The sequence below is a fragment of the Prunus avium genome, chromosome 2, assembly GCF_965620075.1.
Source record: "Prunus avium chromosome 2, drPruAviu1.hap1.1, whole genome shotgun sequence".
Lineage (NCBI taxonomy): Eukaryota > Viridiplantae > Streptophyta > Magnoliopsida > Rosales > Rosaceae > Prunus > Prunus avium.
The window spans coordinates 4,104,317-4,125,366 of NC_142285.1; the positions used below are offsets into that span (position 1 = coordinate 4,104,317).

A 21,050-nucleotide genomic window follows, 5' to 3' on the forward strand; every position below is an offset into this window, starting at 1 on the left:
TTCATTGCATCTAGTTTTGAACCGTGTCAGTTCTATATTCAAGATATATTAGAATGATACCAAGAGTTTCAAGAAAGAGCTTGTAGCTATTCAAGATATATTAGAATGAGCATGTAGCTAAAGTGATTTACCACTAAGGAGCGGTGTTAGACCAACAAGTAAATGGTCGGAGCTCGGATGAAACATTGGACGTGCAGCTTGTTTGCATATGTTTGAGCTAAAAAAAATTTCTGGAGTTTCTTAATCACATTTATGTTAATACATAATTTTATAAAGAATGAAGACGGTGCTAATAATGCAACTTAATTAGTCTATGGATAGAATTGTGAACAAAATCCTCATATAGAATTTCAATGTCTATAATGAAATATCTGTAGAATTTCAATGAACTTTAGCCTATAAGCTAGACTTGTCACATGAGAATTTTCTGTCTGACTAATAAAAAATTACAAAAGAATAATTACAGCTATATTTGAAACTTACCTATTAACCTGTCCATTCACACTATGAAGAAGAAGAAGAAGAAGAAGCAATCACGCTAAGAGACCTTATTACACTTGTACACTGAGATGGTTGTCATCCATTCCGGGTGGCGACAATGGTGGAACAGCAGCTTCTTCAAATTCAGCTGCGTCAACTTCCAAGGCCTTCCTGATAGTAGCCTTACTCTCTCCAATTCTGCCAATCTTCCTCGATGGGAGGGATTGGGAGGCAGTAGCTCTAGAAGAGTTACTACTATCAATTGTCAACAAAAACTTTTCTTTTGAGAGAGCTGTTGGGGCAGATGCAATAACAGAGCTGAACACTCCCGACTCCCGTAGTCCTTGTATTATGGCCTGAGATGTACAACAAGGGATAGCTTTTAAAATGATTCAGATCTACACTAATAAATAAAACCAACTCAATTGTGTTGTGTGTGATATTTGAAGTTCATAGACAAAGATAATCCACTTCCCACTATCAAACTAACTTCCTCCTTTACTTTCGTTCTTCTCTTTCCCTCTGATTATTAACCACTTACGCCCTATCTATTGTAATATACATTATTTTCAGCAAATGAAATTTTTTAGGAGATGAAGGCTGCTCTGTTATTTAGCAAGACAACCAAGGGAAGACTTCCAAAAATAAAGGCATAATATCTAAGATGAAGTGAGTGAATCCTCAACTGCATGATATAAACACTAGATATGACAGTCTTTCATGACTAGCCAAAAGAAAAATTAAATATATGTCTACTTCATCCATCACATTATATAAAAATACAACTACAATGTATCACACTATGCAAAAATACAGTTACAGTAAATTTTTCATTACTAGTCAACTTCAAATGTGTCTTCTGCACTAGATATATCAGCTATGAAAAAAAAAATTGTGACCACTAGTTAGATTCTTTTGTATTTCTTTTGGATTAAATTTTTTGTGGTGAAGAATATTGATAAACATGCTTACCATGGGAGCATATATTCGAGTCAAAATGCCTTTTCTCAAAAGTTTCAATTTTATGTCTTTGTCATCCCATACAATGTGTTCATGGTACCTAGAATAGAAGCCAAGCTCAAACATTAATTCACAATAAAGGATTATCAATAATGAAGAGTAAGCTAATTCCAACAGTTCTCTCCAAAATATACAGCATTTGAATTAATACAACTCAAATTTTAAAAGAGGATGAAGATAAGCACTTGCACGGAAGATTTTACCATTTCAGCATTTCATCCTCGGTTGCAGTCGAAGCAACTATGAATGCCTGAAATGCTAATTGTTAGTTAGTATATGAAAGAGTTAGCACAATGAAATGCAATGAAATGCAATGAAAAAGCACTCAAGAGCTGGCAGCTATTTTAATTGTTACCAAAAGAAAGGGGAAATAGAAGGGAAAAGACAAGTCCAAATTCTATTTACAAATTCGTAGAATATTAGCCAAATCTGCTAAATGATTGCAGTAGAAAGTCACTATGCCATATATGCCTCGCCGTAAGATTATGCTTGAAGTTAGAAAATAACAAAACTATATTCCTTTTTAATTTTTCAAAAAACAGCTCAATCAATAAGAATGTGCTTCAAATTTTCAAGAATTCTATTTCTATAAACAACTGAACTTGACAGTCACCAGTAGATCCCAAGTTAATCCAAATAGCCTCCTTGACTGCTTTGAATGAAAATGACCACATACAAGAAGTAAATTTCCATGACTGACATAACTTTTTCCAAACTTATCAGATTAATAACAGCAACTCATCTTATTGCCACATTACCCTCTCCTAGGCCTCAAATTTCTTCCAACCAGTTGTATAAGTATCCCTTGTGAACTTTCCCTTTCTATATTGGACCCTTTATAGCTTAGTGCCTATCATGGTCACATTATATAACTCTTCTGTATGGACCAACTAGTTAGTTTTATAAACTCAACCAGTTATATCATGTGCTTGATGATACTGTAATGCAAGTGGAAGAGTTTAACAAGATCTAAACAAAGCATTGAACTCACAGATCTGTCAAATTCCAACATAAAGCATCTTTTCACATCTTCCTTTGTTGGCTTGCAGCCACACCGATCACGTCTAGAAGTCAAGTCTGAAAATCGGGCATATGTGTAGTGTAGAACAGCAGCCTCTTCAAATTTGACCTCACTAAAAGGAATTACAAGAAATATGATTACTGGGATGAATAAGTTCAATAAAAAAAACACTTCTCTTTCCATATAAAATTACAGTACTTTGGGGTTTTCATATAATTGTGCCATCTGTGTGCACCATTAGGACGGAGATGATCTTGGATTCGAGCAGCTGACTTCCCATTTCCATAAGTCAAAAAATAGTTTGGGTTGCCACGAGTTGATTCTTTGTACATGCCAAAGTATGTATCTTTTGGTACATGGTCATAATTCCTCTTAAACATGGATACCTGTTTGTGTAGATACAAGAGCAAGACATAGATCAAAGACCATATATGAATGCTAATTGAAATGTAAAATAGAGATGATGTGCAGCATTTTCAAAAATCAACCAGGATAGATTTATTTGTAGGAAGGTTCGTGACTACCGCATCTTTATGCAGCACACTCCATATCCTATATATTACCTCTCCTAATCCCACAGTTGCCTACTTCTCTCCAAACACTATGCCATTATTGAACTAATAACACGTTAACTTCAAAGCTTTCTGTATAGATTTGAAAACAAGGCAGATCAAGGTAATAGCAAGTTTACTTACAAGTTGGAATCATTTCACGTTCTTGGGTAAACATTTCAAACAACATAGCTGGTCACAGATCCATTAATTCGGATTATATAAAGGCCTAATTTGATTTTGGTAAAAAAGTATTTTTGATATTAGGAATTGATCAGAAATGTTTTTTAGCATTTAGTTTTAGATCAAAGTTGAAAAGTCGAGCTAAAGTTAAACTAAAACACCAAAAATGATTATAAAATTATACAAAATGCCACAATTTTGACTTTCCAAAAGGTCAAAAATTGGTTGACTTGTGACCTAAAACTAATATAACATAAACCACTGTTGGTTAGACTCAAAAAAGAAAATAGGATCCTCGCATTTCCAAATTTCAATACTATTTGTGACCTAAACCAAATTTCCTATTATATAAATTGGCACCAAGTGTGCATGTGTGTGTTTAACAACTTTGTCCTTGCACAGTTTAACTGGGCAACAATATACTGTTTCCTAGCATGGTAAGTCTAAGGATAAGGTTAGGAACTCATCACAAATTCAAAGTTATGATACGCATGATGAAGGAACAGGCAGCAACATATGCTATGTACCTTATTTTACTATCTAAAGACCCATATAGAATAACAAATATCAATCTATTGATTGTTGAACTCTAGAGATATAGTGAAGTCTATTTAACTAAATAAAAAAGGCAAGAATGATGGACGGTAGAGGAAATTCACCTCAGTAAAAGGTTCCTTAATATCATCGCGTTCAACACTGCTCTCCTACTCAATAAAAATAAGCACAGTTAGTTAAATCACTGAATAAAAGCATCAGGGCTGAAACAGGAGCCAATACAAGAAATTAACAAGACTAGCATGCTTGATCATCTTTACATGTCCCAAAATCACACAATTTAAAAGTATCTAAACAATTTCACATACATAGTTCGGGAAAATAACCATATCCACATTCCTAGGCACATCAAGCAGCAACTGCCTCAAAGAATACTCTTTGGCACCAGCTGGGTGCAGTAACTCATCCGTGTCAAGATGAATTATCCAGTCCATTCCAGCATCCTGATATTTTTGTATGCAGGAGAAAGTTCCAAGCAGATAAAAAAGAAATAAATCAACAAAACCTATTATCATAAGGTAAAACTAACAACATAGGAACCAGTAATATGAGAAAAATCTTTCATACCCTTGCCATGACAATAGCCATCTCCATATTGAGAGATTGCTTCACAAATAGCTCATAATTGCAAGGTTTGTAAAAGAAACTGGACAGCCAAGTCTCATTCCAAATTCGGCTGATGGTACCAAAAACAAGAAGCTTAAAATACAAGTGATTTCAGCGAAAATGAAAATAGAATTCTTCTCAGAAGCAGATAACCACACTGCTGATATGACCTCCACTTGGACAGCTGTGCTTGCCGTTCAAAAAGCACCGCCATGTTTTACTAATCTATTTTTTAGTTTTTGATCCATTTCCCGGCAAGGTTTATTTCAGGTTAGGTTTTAAATTTTAACTCTCAACTTTAAGGACTCTTTAGTAGCCCAAAACTCGGGAGTTAAAACTTAAAAGCTAAGCCCTAAACAGGCATGTTTTGCTCTTTTTTTCAGTGCAATTTGAACGGCCAGAGGGGCCATCTGAATTATGCGGGTCTCCACAGAGCAGTTATCCATTCCAAAGGCAGATTGTGTGTGTGTGTGTGCATCTACCAAACAACAAAAGAGATAGATATACAGAAGATTAATCACAACTGACAGGAATTGTAATAATAACAGAAGATTACATTATCAGTAAGCATATAGTCCAAGAAGAACAGCGGCAAAATCAACTAACCTGTTAGCTTGTTGCTCCTCAAGCTGTTTTGTTCTGTATATCACTTTTACTCCCTGAAAAGTACCACAAAATTTATTCTAGACAAATTTCACAACATTAAGCACAGTAGAACTAACAGTAGAAATGCATTTGAAGAACATAAGCAGTCAGAGTGAAGTATATTTTAACTCACAGGAATGGACTCCAGAATTTTAGCTACTTCAGGAGATGCAGCCTTTCCTTCCACAAAAAGGAAAAAGGTAGTAGCTCCAATGACCTTGTGATAAAACATCCATGGTAAAATCTGATCTAAGCCAGCTGAAGTACTCGTAGTAATACATATCTGCACACAAAACTAACTTGTTAAGAGAGGAAAACTTCATTCTACCAAAATGTTTGCTTTCCTGATATTAATAAGCAGTACTCATAAAATAACTAGAACAGGAAAGTCCTAATGATACCTGATTCATATAATCAAATTCTAATACCCAACCATTCACTCTATATACTGGTACCATATAAAGTCTAATATGTAAACGGCAATGTTATCGTATGTTCTCACCGCGAGTCTGCAGAACAGGTTGTCAATGAAACAATCAATCGCATTATGTTTTGAATACCCAAGTTGCTCATGATTATTCATCAAACCACATATAACACTCATTAAATGGCTGTAGCTAATTCTTCATTACATTCCATGATTTGAAGAACTATGATATTCCCTATATTCTTAGGCTGTGCAGAATCACTTGACATGCCATTGTCAATGTTTGATCTCTAGAGCAGGGCCTGCACGGTGGGTTCAACTCGGGGGGAAAAAAAGAAGAAAAGGAAAACCCATCTTTGCAAGTATAAAGCATATATAATAGTGTCTTCTATTAACAAGTCAGGCAAGTCTATTTGGAAAGCAAGGTTAAGTTGAGGTTTCCAGAATACGGATAAAGTTGGTTCACATTACACGGCATTTGAACAGAAAGTGCTTCACGATTGAGATGATAATATGGAAACTCAAGCACCATATGTAATCTCCAGTGAAGAGCAGCTACTACTCTGCAACAAAATTCACTTCAATTGTAAGCTTTTGGTTTTTTATTCATTTTCGGTTACCTCTGTTCTAGATTCAGCTGATCTGTGTTTGCTTTGCCTCAAATTATTGAAGCAACTTACTGCATTAACTAGCTCTGAAAAACAATTTAACAATCCAAGGGTCCATGGTTCAAGTGAAAAATCAAAAGCTCTGGTCTGACAAGAGAGAATTCAAAATCCATAACAAAAACTTGCTAGTTCCTAGATTCTCCGCAACAAAACTATTGCTTGACCAATGCACCACCAACAAATCACACCTAGTGTTGGGATAGTGGCTCAAATTAGTTGTCAAAGGCATGGAGGATAACCGACGACTGGTCGGTGACAAAGGGCGACCAATTGGTATTAAAGTTTGGTCACTTTCGGTGCAAACCGACTGGCGACAGGTCAGCCCTGCTCATGATTATGTTTCCTTTTTCGATTTTGAGTCCTATTAGGGTATGTTTTTGGATTCCTAGTTCTATTGAGCTTGGGTAACTTGCTCTAGTGAAACTAGGGTTTTGAAAGGGAGACTATAAGTATATCCTTATGGTGTTAGTCTCCGTGGTGTGTGATCAAAGGGCATGATCAAAAGATGTCTAGTGGCTTTGAAGATTTCGCCTATAGGGTTGTGGCATACCGAGTGAGAGAAAAAACTTTGAGAGTGTGAGAGTGAGTTTCTTGGGTGTACTGGGGTTGAGATGAGTGAAATTACTTGTGAGTGTGAGGGAAGAGGCTATCTCCTCTTCATTGTAATTTTACTATCTTTCTGCTGGATCGTCTTTATTAGCCCAAACCAGGGTGAACCTCGTAATTTGTGTGTTGGGTGATTGATTGTTTTCTTCATTTTATTCTCTTGGTTGTTTCTGCGATCTTCGGGCTAGGAATTGTGTGTGAATTCTTAACACCTAGTACACACCAAAAACTGTTCAACCAATCAATGAAAAAACAAAAAACAAAAAACTACAAAGAAAACACCTATGACCCAATTGGGCAGACGATCCATTTTCAAACATGAGCATACCAGCATGAGAAAAAGGATCTATTAGCCAAACAGCATTGAACCAAAATATATCTAAAAGAGCTAAACTTATCGCAAAAAGTGAAATGCAAGATTGGCACAACTCCTCTAAAAAAAAGGCTCACTACATATAAACAGCCTCAAAACAACTCTAGAACCCGTAATCTTAAACCCAGATACAGATCAGACGACGGTCGCCAATTTCACAAAGTAACAAAGCTTTTGGCCTCAAACTGGACGACCACTCAGAATTTTCGAATACAGCAGCAAAAACCCACTAAACCCAAATCTATAACAAGCAAAACCCATTACCAGATCAACCTCAAATCCAAAAAGAAAGAAGAAAAAAGAACACACCTTTGGTCTCAAATTGGACACAGAATCAAACTTCCAATTCTGATAGTAGGGAAACGAAGGCGAGGCTGAACGGCCGAGACTGAGGCAATCGGACGGCGTGGAGTGAACGACGGCGGAGGAGAGAGGAGAGGCGTCCATGCCGGGGAAGAGGTGGTGGGAACCAGGTGGGGACCACCGAGTGGTGGGGTCGGGGATGCCACCGCGCCATTGGAGAATGAAGGCTAAGGCTGCGAGCGAAAGAGGGAGGAGAGTGAGGAGGAGGAGGAGCTTCGATGTGAAAGTCTGAGATGACGAGGTGGAAGAGGACTGCGGAGTTGAGCGGAGCGGGGCGTGGAGGTGGTGGTGGTGGTGGTTGTTAGTCATGGTGGTTGTTTTACTTTTACGTCATGTGAGACTTTATAGCTTCACTGGGATTTTAGCAAAACAAGTTCTTCTTTTCTTTTAAATAAAGTTTGAAAAACAGCTCCTGCTACAGTCTCATCACGCTACCTTTTCAAGAATTGAAAATTAAATAAATAAAATAACACTAAGGGCATGTTTACGTATCAGTAATGGGTATGGGAGGAAAGGGAATGATTTCCATTCCTGACTTCCCCTGCGTTTACTTGCAATCAGGAATATAAAAATAAGTGGGCCCCACCTCAAAATCCGTAATCACATCCCCTAAAAACTGGGTATCAAATCACCTAGGGGGGAGTAGTCGATACGATTCCCATTCTTGTTTTCTCTTAATAACTTCCAAAAATACCTTTACTACTTTACCATAATTACAAAACACTCCAAACCATAAAAAAAATAAAAACTCACGCTAAGAAGTACCAAGACGCTCCAACTTCATTTTCACGTTATCGTTGCAGACACAACCTCCCATTAGCAGCAGCAACGCCTTGTTATGTAAATCATTCTATCTATCTATCCTATGTCTTCACATTCATCACAAAACATAGTACGGTCATAGATAAAGACTTTTGTGGAGATTATATATATCTTTTTTTGGTAGTATGAAGATTATGCAGGTCATTATTATTTGATTGTTTACTAGTTACGTAGGTGAAAGATATATATTTATTGGAGTTTATTTTTTTGTTTGAAATTGGATCTTGACAAAGGTGTTATTAACATTATCATTGAACTAGCCTCTTGTTGTGCATCTTGTTCAACATATTGATTCCTCATGTTTACACCGACTTACTAGTTTTCTACTGGATTAGTTTGGTCTCCTTAGACAATTTGAGAATTATACATGTGCTGTGGTGAAAATGTGCAGGGCATTTTAGTAATCAAATTAATTTGGATTCTGATTCATGAAAATTAGTAAACAATAACAATGGGAATCAACCCCATACCTTTTCTAATTCCATATGTTTAGTAAACAGCTTAATGGGAATGATTCTTCCCATACCGATTCAGTAGTTCCCCGATTCCTAAATTCTCTGATTCCTTACTTTCTTCATTACTGATACGTAAACATGCCCTAAATTAGAGAAAAGAGAAATTAAAATACAGGGTTTTTTTGGTTCAGATCCTCAACGAATACGAATCCATCCCGGATTACATTGCATAATGACGCCCGTCCACGAAGATTATGAGGCCAATAATGAATTTGGGTTTTTTATTCAAATGATGACTTTAATCCAGGGTGTATCCTTATCATCATTCTTAATGAGTGTTACTATTTTCATCCCCTGTCTTATTTCCCCGCTCACCTTATCTTCAAAATTTTAAGCACAAATGTAGCTCTTTGTAAAATGACTTTTAAGGACTTATACCACCTCATTAAAATTTAATCCAACATATTGGAATTTTTTCATAATCAAAAAGAAAAAAAAAAACTCTAATTCAACTTAACAATTTGAACATTATCTCCTGCTGTCATTTACCTTTCTTTTTTCTTTCTTTTTTCCTATCTCTTCAACCTCTCCCCCTTTCCTGTTTGTTTTGTTTGCAACATCTTCCCCCAATCTTTTTTGGCCAATATCTCCCCCAATCAGTTTAGTCCTTTTTTTTTCCTTATTTCTTATACCTGCAGCCTCTCCACCCAATTGCAGAGGCTTGGTTTTTCCTTCTTCCTTCTTCCTTCCTAAACCCTAAACAAACTCTCCAAAACAGAAGATTTTTTTTTTTTTGTAGACTCTCTTTATAATAGCTTAATTGATCTTTACATAATAATCAAAATCATTCAAATTCAATTTAATTCAATTTAAGGTGACCTTTCTTTCTCAGCCCTGTCTTCTTATACACCATCTACATTTGTCATTGCTTTGTACAGCTCCTAACAAACCCTCCAACTCAACCCTCCAATTCTCGGGCCCAAACCCCGAATTTTCTCAAGCCACCACCAAAACCAACCAAACTTAGAGAAAGGAAGAGGGAAAAAAACAACCTATACAATTGGGTGGAGAAACCGCAGAAAAAGAAAGAAGAAAAAAGAAAAGAAAAGAAGAATAACGATTGTAGGAGTTAATTGTTAAGTTCCATTAAGCTTCTTTTTTATGTTTTAAATTATTACGTTTGATAAAAAGAAAATAATAATAAAGGGTATTTTAGGAATAATGGTGGGTGGAAAGATAGGATTATGTTTTTTAAAATTTACATGGTGGGTGAAAAGATAAGGTGGGTGGGGAAATAGGACAAGAGGGTGGAAATAGCAACACTCTTCTTAATACTCACATGTCCATGAACATAACCATAGGTCCATAGTTCCATAAATATAAAGCAAAAAATTAACTATGATTATGTCAATAGACAAGTGTCAAGCGGTGAGAAAGATTACACCTTGGATTAAAGTAGTGGACAAAAATATTTCCATGAACTTATGCCCGAATTCTATTTTAGTCCTCCAACCAAAATGTTCACTCTAATGGTCCTCAAACTCTTTCTTTCATGTCAAATTAGTCATTCCGTTACATTTTATGTTAACTTGAACCATGTGACTGACACATGATATAGCTTTGGGGCAAATAAAACTTTGAACCCAAAAAAAAAAAACAACAGATCCACCACTTTGAGATGCCCTAATAACCCCAGACCCCAGCACCCACCGCAGTTAGGGCTGACAATGGGTCGTATCATGTCGAATTCATGTTGTGTCAAGATTACATACGTGTCAAGAATGCTCAAACCAAACCCGACTCGTTTAATAAACATGTCATGCACGAGTTGACCCGTTAAGTTTTCGTGCGGATTTCGGGTCGTGTTGGGTTGACCCGTTAAGTGGTAGCAACTAAAAGACATTTTTAAAAAATTAGAAAAATGAAGAATAAACAAATAAACGGGTTCGTGGGTTGGCAGGTTATACAGATATTTTTGCGGGTTTGTGGTTTGACCCACCATGACCCGTTTTATTAAACGGGTTACATAGGTATTTTAGCGGGTTGGCAAGTTGACCCGAAACTCACCCATTTATTGAACGGATCATGACGGGTAAATGACCCGAATTTTAATCGTGCGGGTTGAACCCACTAAATTCTCGTGCGGGTTTCGAGTCGTGTAACGAGTCATGCCCGAAATTGCCACCCCTAACCGCAGTTTAGACCTAACAATATTGTACACAACTCATTAACATGACACGAATTTGCAATCCTAAATCAATATTCAAGTCGGGGCTTAACGGGTTGTGTTGAAAACGGTGAACCCATTAGCCATCGATCAAGTTAACGGGTTGTGTCCTGTGAATTCTCGAATACTTGTTATCACCCGTTAAGAGTATAGTAATTTTGTAGTTTTATATGTCTTTCTATTTTTTCTTCCCTTCCTTCTCCCCTCCCCAACTCTTCTTTGGTTGAATTTTATTTCTTATTTTTCAGCTTTCTTTTATTTTATATTTTATTTTTAGTTTCTTTTTGTTCTTAATGGGTGAAATAGATTGTGTCATGTCGTTCGCTATTTTAAGGGGTCGTGTTCGTGTTTGGTATTTTCTACCCGTTAATTTAATGAGTTGTGTCGTGTCAATCTGATACACAGTAAACACGAATTGTTTACTAGGTCTACCGCAGTTGCACCTCCACCTGCATCTCCCCCATGACCGCACATCTACCTCCCTCTCGCTCCATGGCACCCACCTCCCCTAAAAATAAAGGGGCAGAAGAAAACTGGCAACAACTATTCGGCGTCACGGCGTGGCCTTAGGAGAGAAAAGGCCATCAAATCATACTATGCAAACTCAAAAAAATATGAGAGAACCCAGTTAATCAATTTGAGAATAAGATTAATTCAACAAAGAAAAGTGGGGAATATGATTATAAATGCTCTAAGTTGTGTTTGATGTTTAGTTTAATGTTGTTTATAATTTAAGTCACGCGTTACTCACTTTTAATTTCAATATTGTTCTACTTGTTTTTATTTTATATGTTGTTATACTTGTTTATTTTTATGAGACAATATTTGTTTTAGCAATTTGAACTTTTGAGGTTAAAATATTTGTAGATAATTTAAAATAATATAAATAAAAATTAACTAAAAAAAGTTATGAAAAAAGGTTTAAATAATTGTTAAACAACAATTATTAAAGCTTGGGTCTCATATTTTGATAGTGTAAGATGGGTGAAAAGAAAACCATTTGAGGCTTCGCATGTCAATTTTTTGGAGCTAATTTTTTCACTTTCCTCTTTTCTACTTGGGGTCAATTTGACATTGCTAGGCTGTGAAAATAATCGTTATCAGATTTAATGTGAGAGAAATCAGCTGTGAGAAAAAACAGTTTGGCGTTTGGTAAGCTTTTTGTTAAAAGTGTTGTTGGTACTGATTCTTGCATAATCAGAAAATGATTGCCACATAATCATTAAACCCAGCGCCTATTCGAAACTGATTCCTGCATAATCAGAAAATAAATCACCTCATTAGCTGATTTTCCCTATAGCTTTCTCTTACAACAATTTTTAACAATAAGTGATTTTCTCATAGTTTACCAAACGGGTTGGGCTTCTAATTTTTTTTTAAAAAATCACTTATCACCCCAAATAAGCAATGCCAAACGGACATTTTGGCATTGCTGTGCTGTGAAAATAATCGCTGTTAGATTTGCTATGAGAGAAATCAGCTGTAAGAGAAAGCAGTTTGGCGTTTGGTAAACTTTTTGTTAGAAGTATTGTTGGTACTGATTCCAGCATAATTAGAAAAAAAATTGCAGCATAATCATTAAACCCAGCACCTCTTCGAAACTGATTCCTGCATAATCAGAAAATGAAAGCACCTCATTAGCTGCTTTCCCTTATAGCTTTCTCTCACAGCAATTTTTAATAATAAGTGATTTTCTTATAGTTTACCAAACGGACTGGGCTTCCCAAAATTTTTAAAAAATCACTTATCACCCCAAATAAGCAATGCTAAACGGGCACTTACATTCTCTTTTGCTTTTTAATATTTTTTAATTAATTTTGTTCTTTCGCTTTCCTATTCTACCCTTATCCTACATTAATTTCTTTTTACTTCACTTTTTTCTTTTTATTTATACTTAATTTTCCAACTTGCACTCCATTTTCTTTTTGGAGTTGAACAACCAATTCATATATACAACACTAAATATTTTCTTAATGTTGGTTGAATAATTAGAAACTTGTATCTATGCAAATAAAATGTAGCCTAATTAAAAGTAGTTTAAAAAAAGCCGGTTAGATGTCGATCAACACTATTATTAATATATCCCATACAACTTGCAAACTTGTACATCTTTATTTGGAAAATCGAGAGATAGACCTGCAATTGAAATGAATGCCGTATGCAACAACGACTCCATGATAGTTAATTGAAATGAATGCATTAATTTTCTAAAATTATTTGAAAAGAAGTTAATTGTTGTTTTATAACACATATTTGTTAATAAAAAATAAATATCCCTTGTCGGGCTGGGTTCGGAAATAGGGATAACAATACCATCCTCGACCTATCTTTGACCAGGGATTTTAAAATTCGGGGATCCCCGTATCCGTCCCCAAATTTCCCCATAAATCTTCTTGTTATGGTCGGGGACCCGCTTCCACGGGGATTTCTGCCATCCCTAATTCGAACAGGAGACCGGTCTACAAGTCAATGTCCTTTTTTACTAAGCTAGACCCCGTTGGCATGAATAATTGTATTTAAAAAAAGAAAATTTAGGTCTAAATATGCTCAGTTTTTTTTTTGATTCAAGCGACATTCTATTTTAATTTAATTTAAACTGTGAGGAGAAGAGGTGTTCGACATGCTCAGTGTCTTAATAATGAAAGAGTTGTTTATTTATTTTTCCTGAAAACAGTTTTGTTTTTAGCTTTTTATTAAAAAGCCTCTAAAAAATTTCCTTTGAAAATATCCATCCTAAATCAAAAGAACCAAAAAACAGAAACCTATTCCTACACCGACCCTTAAACCTAAGCAGCACTCTCTCTCTCTCTGCGGTCGATGTTGGGGTTTGTTGAGGGGGTTCTTGAAGGTGAAAGAGAGGGTTTCTTCGTTAAATGCTCTCTCCCTTCAACAATCTCTCAGTTCCCTCTCTTTTCATGTCTTCAATCGACGTCTCTCTCTTCTCCTCTGCTCCTTCAGGGCCTTACAAAACCCTAATTCTTGGTTTCGGTTCCGACGTTTTTCACATACTTCTTCCTCATTTTCAATCCTCTCACAGGCAAAATTCGTGGTTTTCGTTGGGTGTTTCTGTGATTTTCAATTCGGTTCTGTGCGCAAAATGAGTGATTCTAAGGTGGGTTTTGTATTTGTTATTGACTAGTTTGTCTTTTTGTATGGGTTTCATTTGAGGAGGATAATTTTACTAATCTGTGACTGGTTTTGTGAAGTTTAGTAATTAGAGATTGGAAATTTCGGTATTGTAACTGTGAATTACTTCATGCTTCGATGAAACATCTGTTGGTCAGATTGATTTTGCTCTATGGATGACGAAATGCCTCAATTTGCTATTTGTCATCGTGGATTGGTTCGTTTGTGATGCATGTTTTCAGTTCCATTTTATGATGGATATTTAGTGTGGGAATTTATTGTGGTGGCAATGGCTATTCCATTATAAACACAGCTTTACCTCACTAGGCCCTAAATTAGCTGTTGAGTAATAATGCAGAAGTAGATTTGTTGTTATCATTGCTGTTTCAGCATCTAGTAGGATATTTTGCACCGTTCTAGTCTTATGGTTTAATATGTGATTTTGAAATACTAGTGTTAATTGGCATGGGATTTTTCTCTTCCTTTGTGCTATAAAACCTGCTAAATTTTGTTGTTATTCCTTGTTTGCAGCTCTTCGTTTTTGGGTCATTCTCTGAAGACGAGACCAGGTCACTGCTGCAAAAGCAATCACCTGGGAAGGCTAAAAAGCCTGTGGAAAAAAATGTATTGCAGTTTGGGTCTATAAATTTTGTTAGTAAAATATCTTCGGGTGAATGTAATGGTGAATCAAGCAGACCACAAAATTCTGTGAAAGGGCTCAGCAAAGTTCAGCCTTTAAGTTCACTTAATAAGCAGAATGAAGCGGAGTCTGTAAAAGCAGCAAATGATAGTTTACCAGCATCTTTAACTACTCCTACAGAGAATGGATGTACTGATAATTATAAAAATGGTTCTGCCCATAGTAATGGTGTGAAAGAGGTGACAACGGATAATATTGATGTAGCTTCATTACCTTTATCCAATAACGAAGGTGGTCTCACCAATCAATTTTCAAGTCTGGAATTGCAGAACAGAGAGCAGAATGGTCGTGTTGATGATTTATCAGCTTCTAAGGTAAAGGGGGAACTACAGAAGTGTTTGAATGGGCCTGTTACAGTTTCTACAGTTTTGTTGCCTCGTGGTTTAATCAATTCAGGGAATCTGTGCTTTCTCAATGCAACGCTACAGGCTCTTCTATCCTGTTCTCCTTTTGTTCAGCTTCTGCAGGAATTGAGAACTCGCAAAGTGCCTAAGGTTTCTTTTGTTTGTTTGATTACTTTGCATTTACGTGGTTTTAGTAGAATTGCTATTTGCAAATAACAAAATTTATATTGACTGCTGATCTCAGAAAATGGGAAGCTACCTTGCCTAATGCTTGTTCTTTTTCTGGCTAATCACTTAACTAATATGTTGTCCATTTGAATTTGAATTTATTAGGTTGGCTATCCAACATTGGGTGCATTTGCAGAGTTCGTCTCTGAATTTGACATGCCTAGTGGTTCAAGTTCAAAGAACAAAGATGCAAGTGTTCTTGAGACTGGTAGGCCTTTTAGCCCTGCCATGTTTGAAGGCGTTCTTAAAAATTTTACTCCAGATGTACCAACTAGCATCTCGGGCAGGCCAAGGTTTGTATCTGATCTGGGTCAATAATTTTCTGATCTAGTTTTTGTCTTTTTGTATTTTTTTATTTCTATGTTGAGCCTTCTTATTGCCAATTTAATCCTTGATGGTATTGCTGGCCGAAATTCTAAGGCACGATCATTGCAAAAAGATTTAGACACATGCATCTATTTGTAGTCACAAAAGTTGTCCTTCCCTGCCACTTTTTTTCTTTTAAATCCCTTATGCACTGGTTCCTTTCTTTCCTTGTATTAATATCTTTTCACTATTTCCAAATAAACAAGAAAGGTCAGACATGTAGTGCAATTTTGTTACTTTGTGATTCTCATAAATCTTGTATTGATCGGTAATGGTTTTCCATCAGTATTATGATTGATAATTCTCATGATTTACAATTTGTCTGATGGCTTGAAAAAGTGCCACTGCCTGGCTGCAGTTACAGTGTCACCACTTAAATTGTTTAGTTGCTGAAAACATGTTACACTTTTTTCCAATTTATTTATCTGTTTGTGGTTTATTACACCTGTTGCAACCCATTTAATGTGAAATAATGGGTTGGACTGAGATATTTTAGAAGTTAACTTGTGATTGGTAAAATGTTATAACAAATAGGTTAACAATCTTCTATATTATTCTGAGTTTGCCAATATTTTCATGGACCAAGGAATGAAGAAACCTAGAACACCTCAAGAGTAATTACCAAAGGGTTAAATTTGGATTAGAAATAAGTAGCTTGTTCAGTTTCTTCTCTGTCTAGTGTAAATATCAATGTCAGCACATCTATATTCTACTCTCTATTTTAAGTTGCCTAGTGAAACTATTTTTTTTTTTCAGACAAGAAGATGCTCAGGAGTTCCTTAGCTTCATTATGGATCAGATGCATGATGAATTACTTAAGCTTGAAGGACAGCCCTCGAGTATTAATGGGCGCAAATCATCTCTAGTATCTTCTGCAGAAGAAGATGAATGGGAGACGGTTGGCCCTAAGAATACATCTGCAGTAACCAGGACACAGAGTTTTGTTCCTTCAGAATTAAGCGATATTTTTGGAGGACAATTGAGAAGTGTGGTGAAGGCAAGAGGTGTGGGGATTGCATTATTCATATGGCTGTTTAAGTTTTTAAATTTTCGAACAGTTTTGTTAGATATATCTTTGTACTTCCAAATTCTTGCTGTTCACACTTGCATTTTGAGGCTGTGAGGTTCTTCAGTTTTTCTTCATAATTCAAAGAGGTAGACAATTTTACAGTTGATTCACATTTTATTTTTTGAAAATTTGAAATTTAGATACAGTTTGAACATATGATGTTCCCTTATTGTTAGCTTCTTAATGTCATATGGACGTTTGGCTCCTTTTCCTGTGTGCATGTGAATTGATAAAAAGATTTAATTATCTACGATTCTTGAGTTTTAGCAAGAATTCATGATTCTTGTGTTGTTGTAAGTTAGATGCAGTATTTGGCATTCTAGAGGATGTACTTAAGCGTAAAGGAATTCCACATCAGAAAATTTTAATTATATTTGTAGACAAATATAATTTTAATCTACTCGAGGGGCTTGACCTTAGCTCGTTAATAAATTTATTTGGATGAATAACCAGAACTTCTGTTTGCTAGTGCATTCGAAGAAACTGCTGGGATCAATTGTCAGCATATGGTTATAGAAGATATTTAAAAAATAAGTAATTGCAGATTAGTTTGCTAGTAGAGTTGATCTACTTTTATTTTGGAGCACTCTGCTTTTTTTTTGCCTCAGTAGTGATTCTATCATGAGTTTTATGTGTGTGTTTGGTTTTTGTTAAGCAGGAAATAAAGCTTCTGCTACTGTTCAACCATTTTTATTGCTCCACCTTGATATTTACCCTGAAGCTGTTCGTACTATCGAGGATGCACTCAAGTTGTTTTCTGCACCAGAAACTCTTGAGGGGTATCGAACATCAGCAGCTGGGAAGGTATACTCTCTCTCTCTCTCTCTTGGTGACTTATTGTTGTCGCTTAGTTTTGGGTGTAGTTGTAATGTGTCACCCTTTTTGTCCTTGTATTCTGTATAATCAAATTTGAACAGATTGCTTGGTCATGGTTATTTTTTAATTTTTTATGCACACTTCTACCCAGAATAAAATTGTTTGAATTTAAAGGTAGTGCATCTGAAATACTTATGTGCCACAGCCTAGGTTTTATAATAGTTTGATTTTAAAAAAAAATTAATATCAAGCATAGTTTATTTTCTTACAAATAATGTTAACTGTTGTTTGACTTTTATGTATATCATCGCTTTTCAGGCTGGTGTTGTAAGTGCTAGTAAAGCAATAAAGATACAGACACTTTCAAAGATAATGATCTTGCACTTGATGCGTTTTGGTTATGGAAGCCAAGGAAGCACTAAGTTGCATAAGCCCGTGCATTTTCCACTTGAGTTGGTTTTGGGTCGTGAATTGCTTGTTTCTCCAACTACTGAGGTGATGCTCTTTTATATCTAAATTTGTTATTTTAAACTTTTATCTAATGACCCATATTTCTTCTATTATGTGGAAATAATGATACGCCTGTCCTACTCCTTTCTGTTACCAATTCCATGTTTATGTGTTTGTTCTATATTATTTTTTCTTTCTGGTTTACACGTTTGTTCTTGAGCTGTATTTGTCTGTTAGACAACTTATAATTTTTGTTTTCAGAAATTGCAGGTGTGTTATCAATCAGTTGCTTTACTGGGAAAAAAAATCTAATGCATAAATCAAGTTATATAAGATTTATATGTGAGTGCAGCAAAGACTTTAATGAGTGAAAGATACAAGGAATTGAGAATGGCACGTAACTACTCTCAAAATGAAACTTTTCATTAAACTTTCCCTAAACCCTGAAGTATAAAAACTCTAGATATAATTTAAAACTACTAGTACAAACTGTAATATTTTGGAATGACTGGGTTCAGTGAGTCATTTGAAATTAAGAGCATTCTAATGAATAGTTTGAAATTGTATGATATGAGCACAAAGTTCCTAGATTTGAAATCTTTTATCTAGATGGATCTTTCATTATATTTGAAACCATAAGTTCATATTATATAGTAGTATAACCTTGTACTATGGGTTTTGATTGAAAATTTCTTGGATTTGTCTGTTGTCATAGTGTGTTTATACATTATATCACCTCTTGTGATCGGAGTTGGTACAAAAAATCTGTGTTACATCTCTATGTAGTCTCACTGTGGAACTTCACCATTTGTTAAAACTGGTATGGAAACATTAATGATTGTGCAGACCCAGAAATACTCAATTCTTTAGCAAAAAAGAAGAAAATAAAGATATTCCTTATTGTCTTCTTGTAACTTGTAAGTCTTGAAGTACCAATTATGGTTTGACTACCTTGTGGTAGTCGCAGCCAGATTTTCAAGATTACTTTTGCCTTTTATATAAATTCTCGTTTTCTTGTTTATTTTCTTCACTTTGCTTCTGTAGGGTCGAAAATACAAACTTGTTGCTACAATAACTCATCACGGGAGAGAGCCCTCAAAGGGGCATTATACAACTGATGCTCTTTATACCAATGGTCAGTGGCTACGCTTTGATGATGCATCTGTCACTGCAATTGGAACCGGCAAAGTATTGCATGACCAGGCATATGTCCTCATCTACAAACAATTGTAAAAGGGCAGTTTGGGACAAGTAATGTGTTGCATTACCAGGCTTATGTCTACAAGCAATTGTGGAATATAACCGAGCAGTACTGACTTCCCATTGAGAGAGACCTATCCCGTTCATGTAATGTGTTGCCCTCACTTGGAATCGTATCTCGTTCTGTGTGTCGATGCTATAAACTTGCCTACGATTCCCATACGAGGGTGGTGGCTAGAGAAAATGGTTGTAACAATTCTTTTAACTTATGTCTAGGGCAGCGGTTTTCAGTTGTTTTATGATGTAATATATATGGAAGATGCTGCTGATATGCTATATTTAGTGAATGCTTTCGTATTGTACTTATTTTGGTCGCGTTCATATTATCCAGTAACATCCTATACTACTGTAGCATAACAATCCGCTATTAACTTCTACAGTTTTAGTACTTCCGAAAAGTGTAAGAAAAACTTCTTTTGACTTTTGGTTTGTCAATTTATTTCAGTTGGGACTCTACCAAAAAAATGCTAATAGGATTCGGGAAAAAATCGTTGCCTTTTACAGTAAAAACCAATGCCTAAACAACATCGGTCTCTTCAAATCAACTGATGCCTCAATGAGCTTCAGTTGTTGACTTTCTTCAAATAACATTGACTTTGATGTCTTTTAAGGAGAACCACTTCGCTTATGATATATTTCCCAATGTTTTTAAGGTATTTAGCATCGGTTATTGTTCATACATTGTAGTGTCTAACTGTTATGAGCATCGTTTTCTACCAAACTTAAGGATTTATTCGAACTTGAATCTTTCTTGATAATTGTGGGGGTCTTTTTGTTGAGAAGGCTTAGCTGGGCTGGATAGTTAAGAAGAAATGAATACAACCTTCAAGTCCCTATTTCTGAGTGAGCAAGAGCTAAGCCCAAAGCATCTCGAAGGAGAAGCAAGTCCTAGAGAATACTCTGTTCTTCTTCTAGCGATTGTTTTGATGGGTTCCAGTGGCTTTGGAATGAGTTAATGATGTACGCAACTTGTGTTAGAAATGTGCCATAAGAGCCAATACATTTGATGTAATATCCTTAGAATACATTTTGTATATGATAAATAAAGGGCAATCTTATTTTGTTATCTTTTATATCATGTAAAGAAACAAATGTCCATGGTATACTAAATAAGAGATAAAGTAATCTAAAGAAGTTTAGATTCGGAAGACCTTTAATCTCTAACTGTAGTATCCCAAAATGTTCCTAATCATAGGGTTATCAAATGGGCATTGATAAACCGTCAAGATTGGCATATATTATGTATGCTCAATAATGAGGATGGTTGATCTCAAACCATTTGTGTAGTTGACACTAATACAAGTATGTGGGTGCTCATTAGTGAATGAGTACATTGAACGCGATCAACTGTAGTTCTCGTATAGAATATTTATCTATATGTCAAACGAGAACTCTTAGTTGCAATAATGCAAATTAGTCCTTATGTTCTATTGGGATCTCTTAATTCATCATGGAGGCATGTGAATGCACAATAAGGAATCTCTACCTTTGATAAGAACAGGAGAATGTTTTAAGATATGATTCAATGAATCTTTGGCCAAAGTACTTGAACATGATTTTGAAAATGGTTTTTAATCATGTTCTATTGAATCACATGAGGTTAATCATATTAGAGGTTTGACATAATCAATCCATACCCTAATAATATGATTGGAAACATTGTATAAGAGAAGGACCGTATTGCATTGC

At 35.6% G+C, this 21,050-nt stretch overlaps 2 protein-coding genes across 2 annotated transcripts; one reads left to right on the forward strand and one right to left on the reverse strand.

The window, feature by feature from the left end:
* Positions 1-320: 320 nt before the first annotated feature.
* Positions 321-7,904, reverse strand: LOC110752485 (glycosyltransferase-like KOBITO 1). Its single transcript, XM_021953149.2, has 11 exons — positions 7,445-7,904; positions 5,195-5,344; positions 5,023-5,075; positions 4,378-4,486; positions 4,119-4,253; positions 3,915-3,959; positions 2,720-2,907; positions 2,492-2,633; positions 1,704-1,750; positions 1,453-1,540; positions 321-836 (listed from the first exon to the last, which is right to left on the reverse strand). Exons 1-11 carry the CDS (start codon positions 7,805-7,807, stop codon positions 552-554), a joined length of 1,605 nt encoding a protein of 534 aa, XP_021808841.1. The 5' UTR covers positions 7,808-7,904; the 3' UTR covers positions 321-551.
* Positions 7,905-13,724: 5,820 nt separating this feature from the next.
* Positions 13,725-19,667, forward strand: UBP24 (ubiquitin-specific protease 24). The gene is made up of 7 exons (XM_088248996.1): positions 13,725-14,114; positions 14,660-15,322; positions 15,506-15,693; positions 16,523-16,770; positions 17,494-17,639; positions 17,970-18,146; positions 19,146-19,667. The coding sequence occupies exons 1-7, from the start codon at positions 14,100-14,102 to the stop codon at positions 19,332-19,334; spliced, it is 1,626 nt and encodes a 541-aa protein (XP_088105122.1). The 5' UTR covers positions 13,725-14,099; the 3' UTR covers positions 19,335-19,667.
* Positions 19,668-21,050: the final 1,383 nt, after the last annotated feature.

Excerpts from the sequence above, each read along its gene's own strand:
- LOC110752485 (XM_021953149.2), bottom strand. The coding sequence starts at position 7,807 with ATGACTAACAACCACCACCACCACCACCTCCACGCCCCGCTCCGCTCA. Across the intron at positions 5,345-7,444 it reads TGTCCAATTTGAGACCAAAG|ATATGTATTACTACGAGTAC; the intron begins GTGTGTTCTTTT and ends TTTTGTGTGCAG. Across the intron at positions 5,076-5,194 it reads AAATTCTGGAGTCCATTCCT|GGAGTAAAAGTGATATACAG; the intron begins GTGAGTTAAAAT and ends GGTACTTTTCAG.
- UBP24 (XM_088248996.1), top strand. Across the intron at positions 15,694-16,522 it reads AGCATCTCGGGCAGGCCAAG|ACAAGAAGATGCTCAGGAGT; the intron begins GTTTGTATCTGA and ends TTTTTTTTTCAG. Across the intron at positions 18,147-19,145 it reads TTGTTTCTCCAACTACTGAG|GGTCGAAAATACAAACTTGT; the intron begins GTGATGCTCTTT and ends TTGCTTCTGTAG.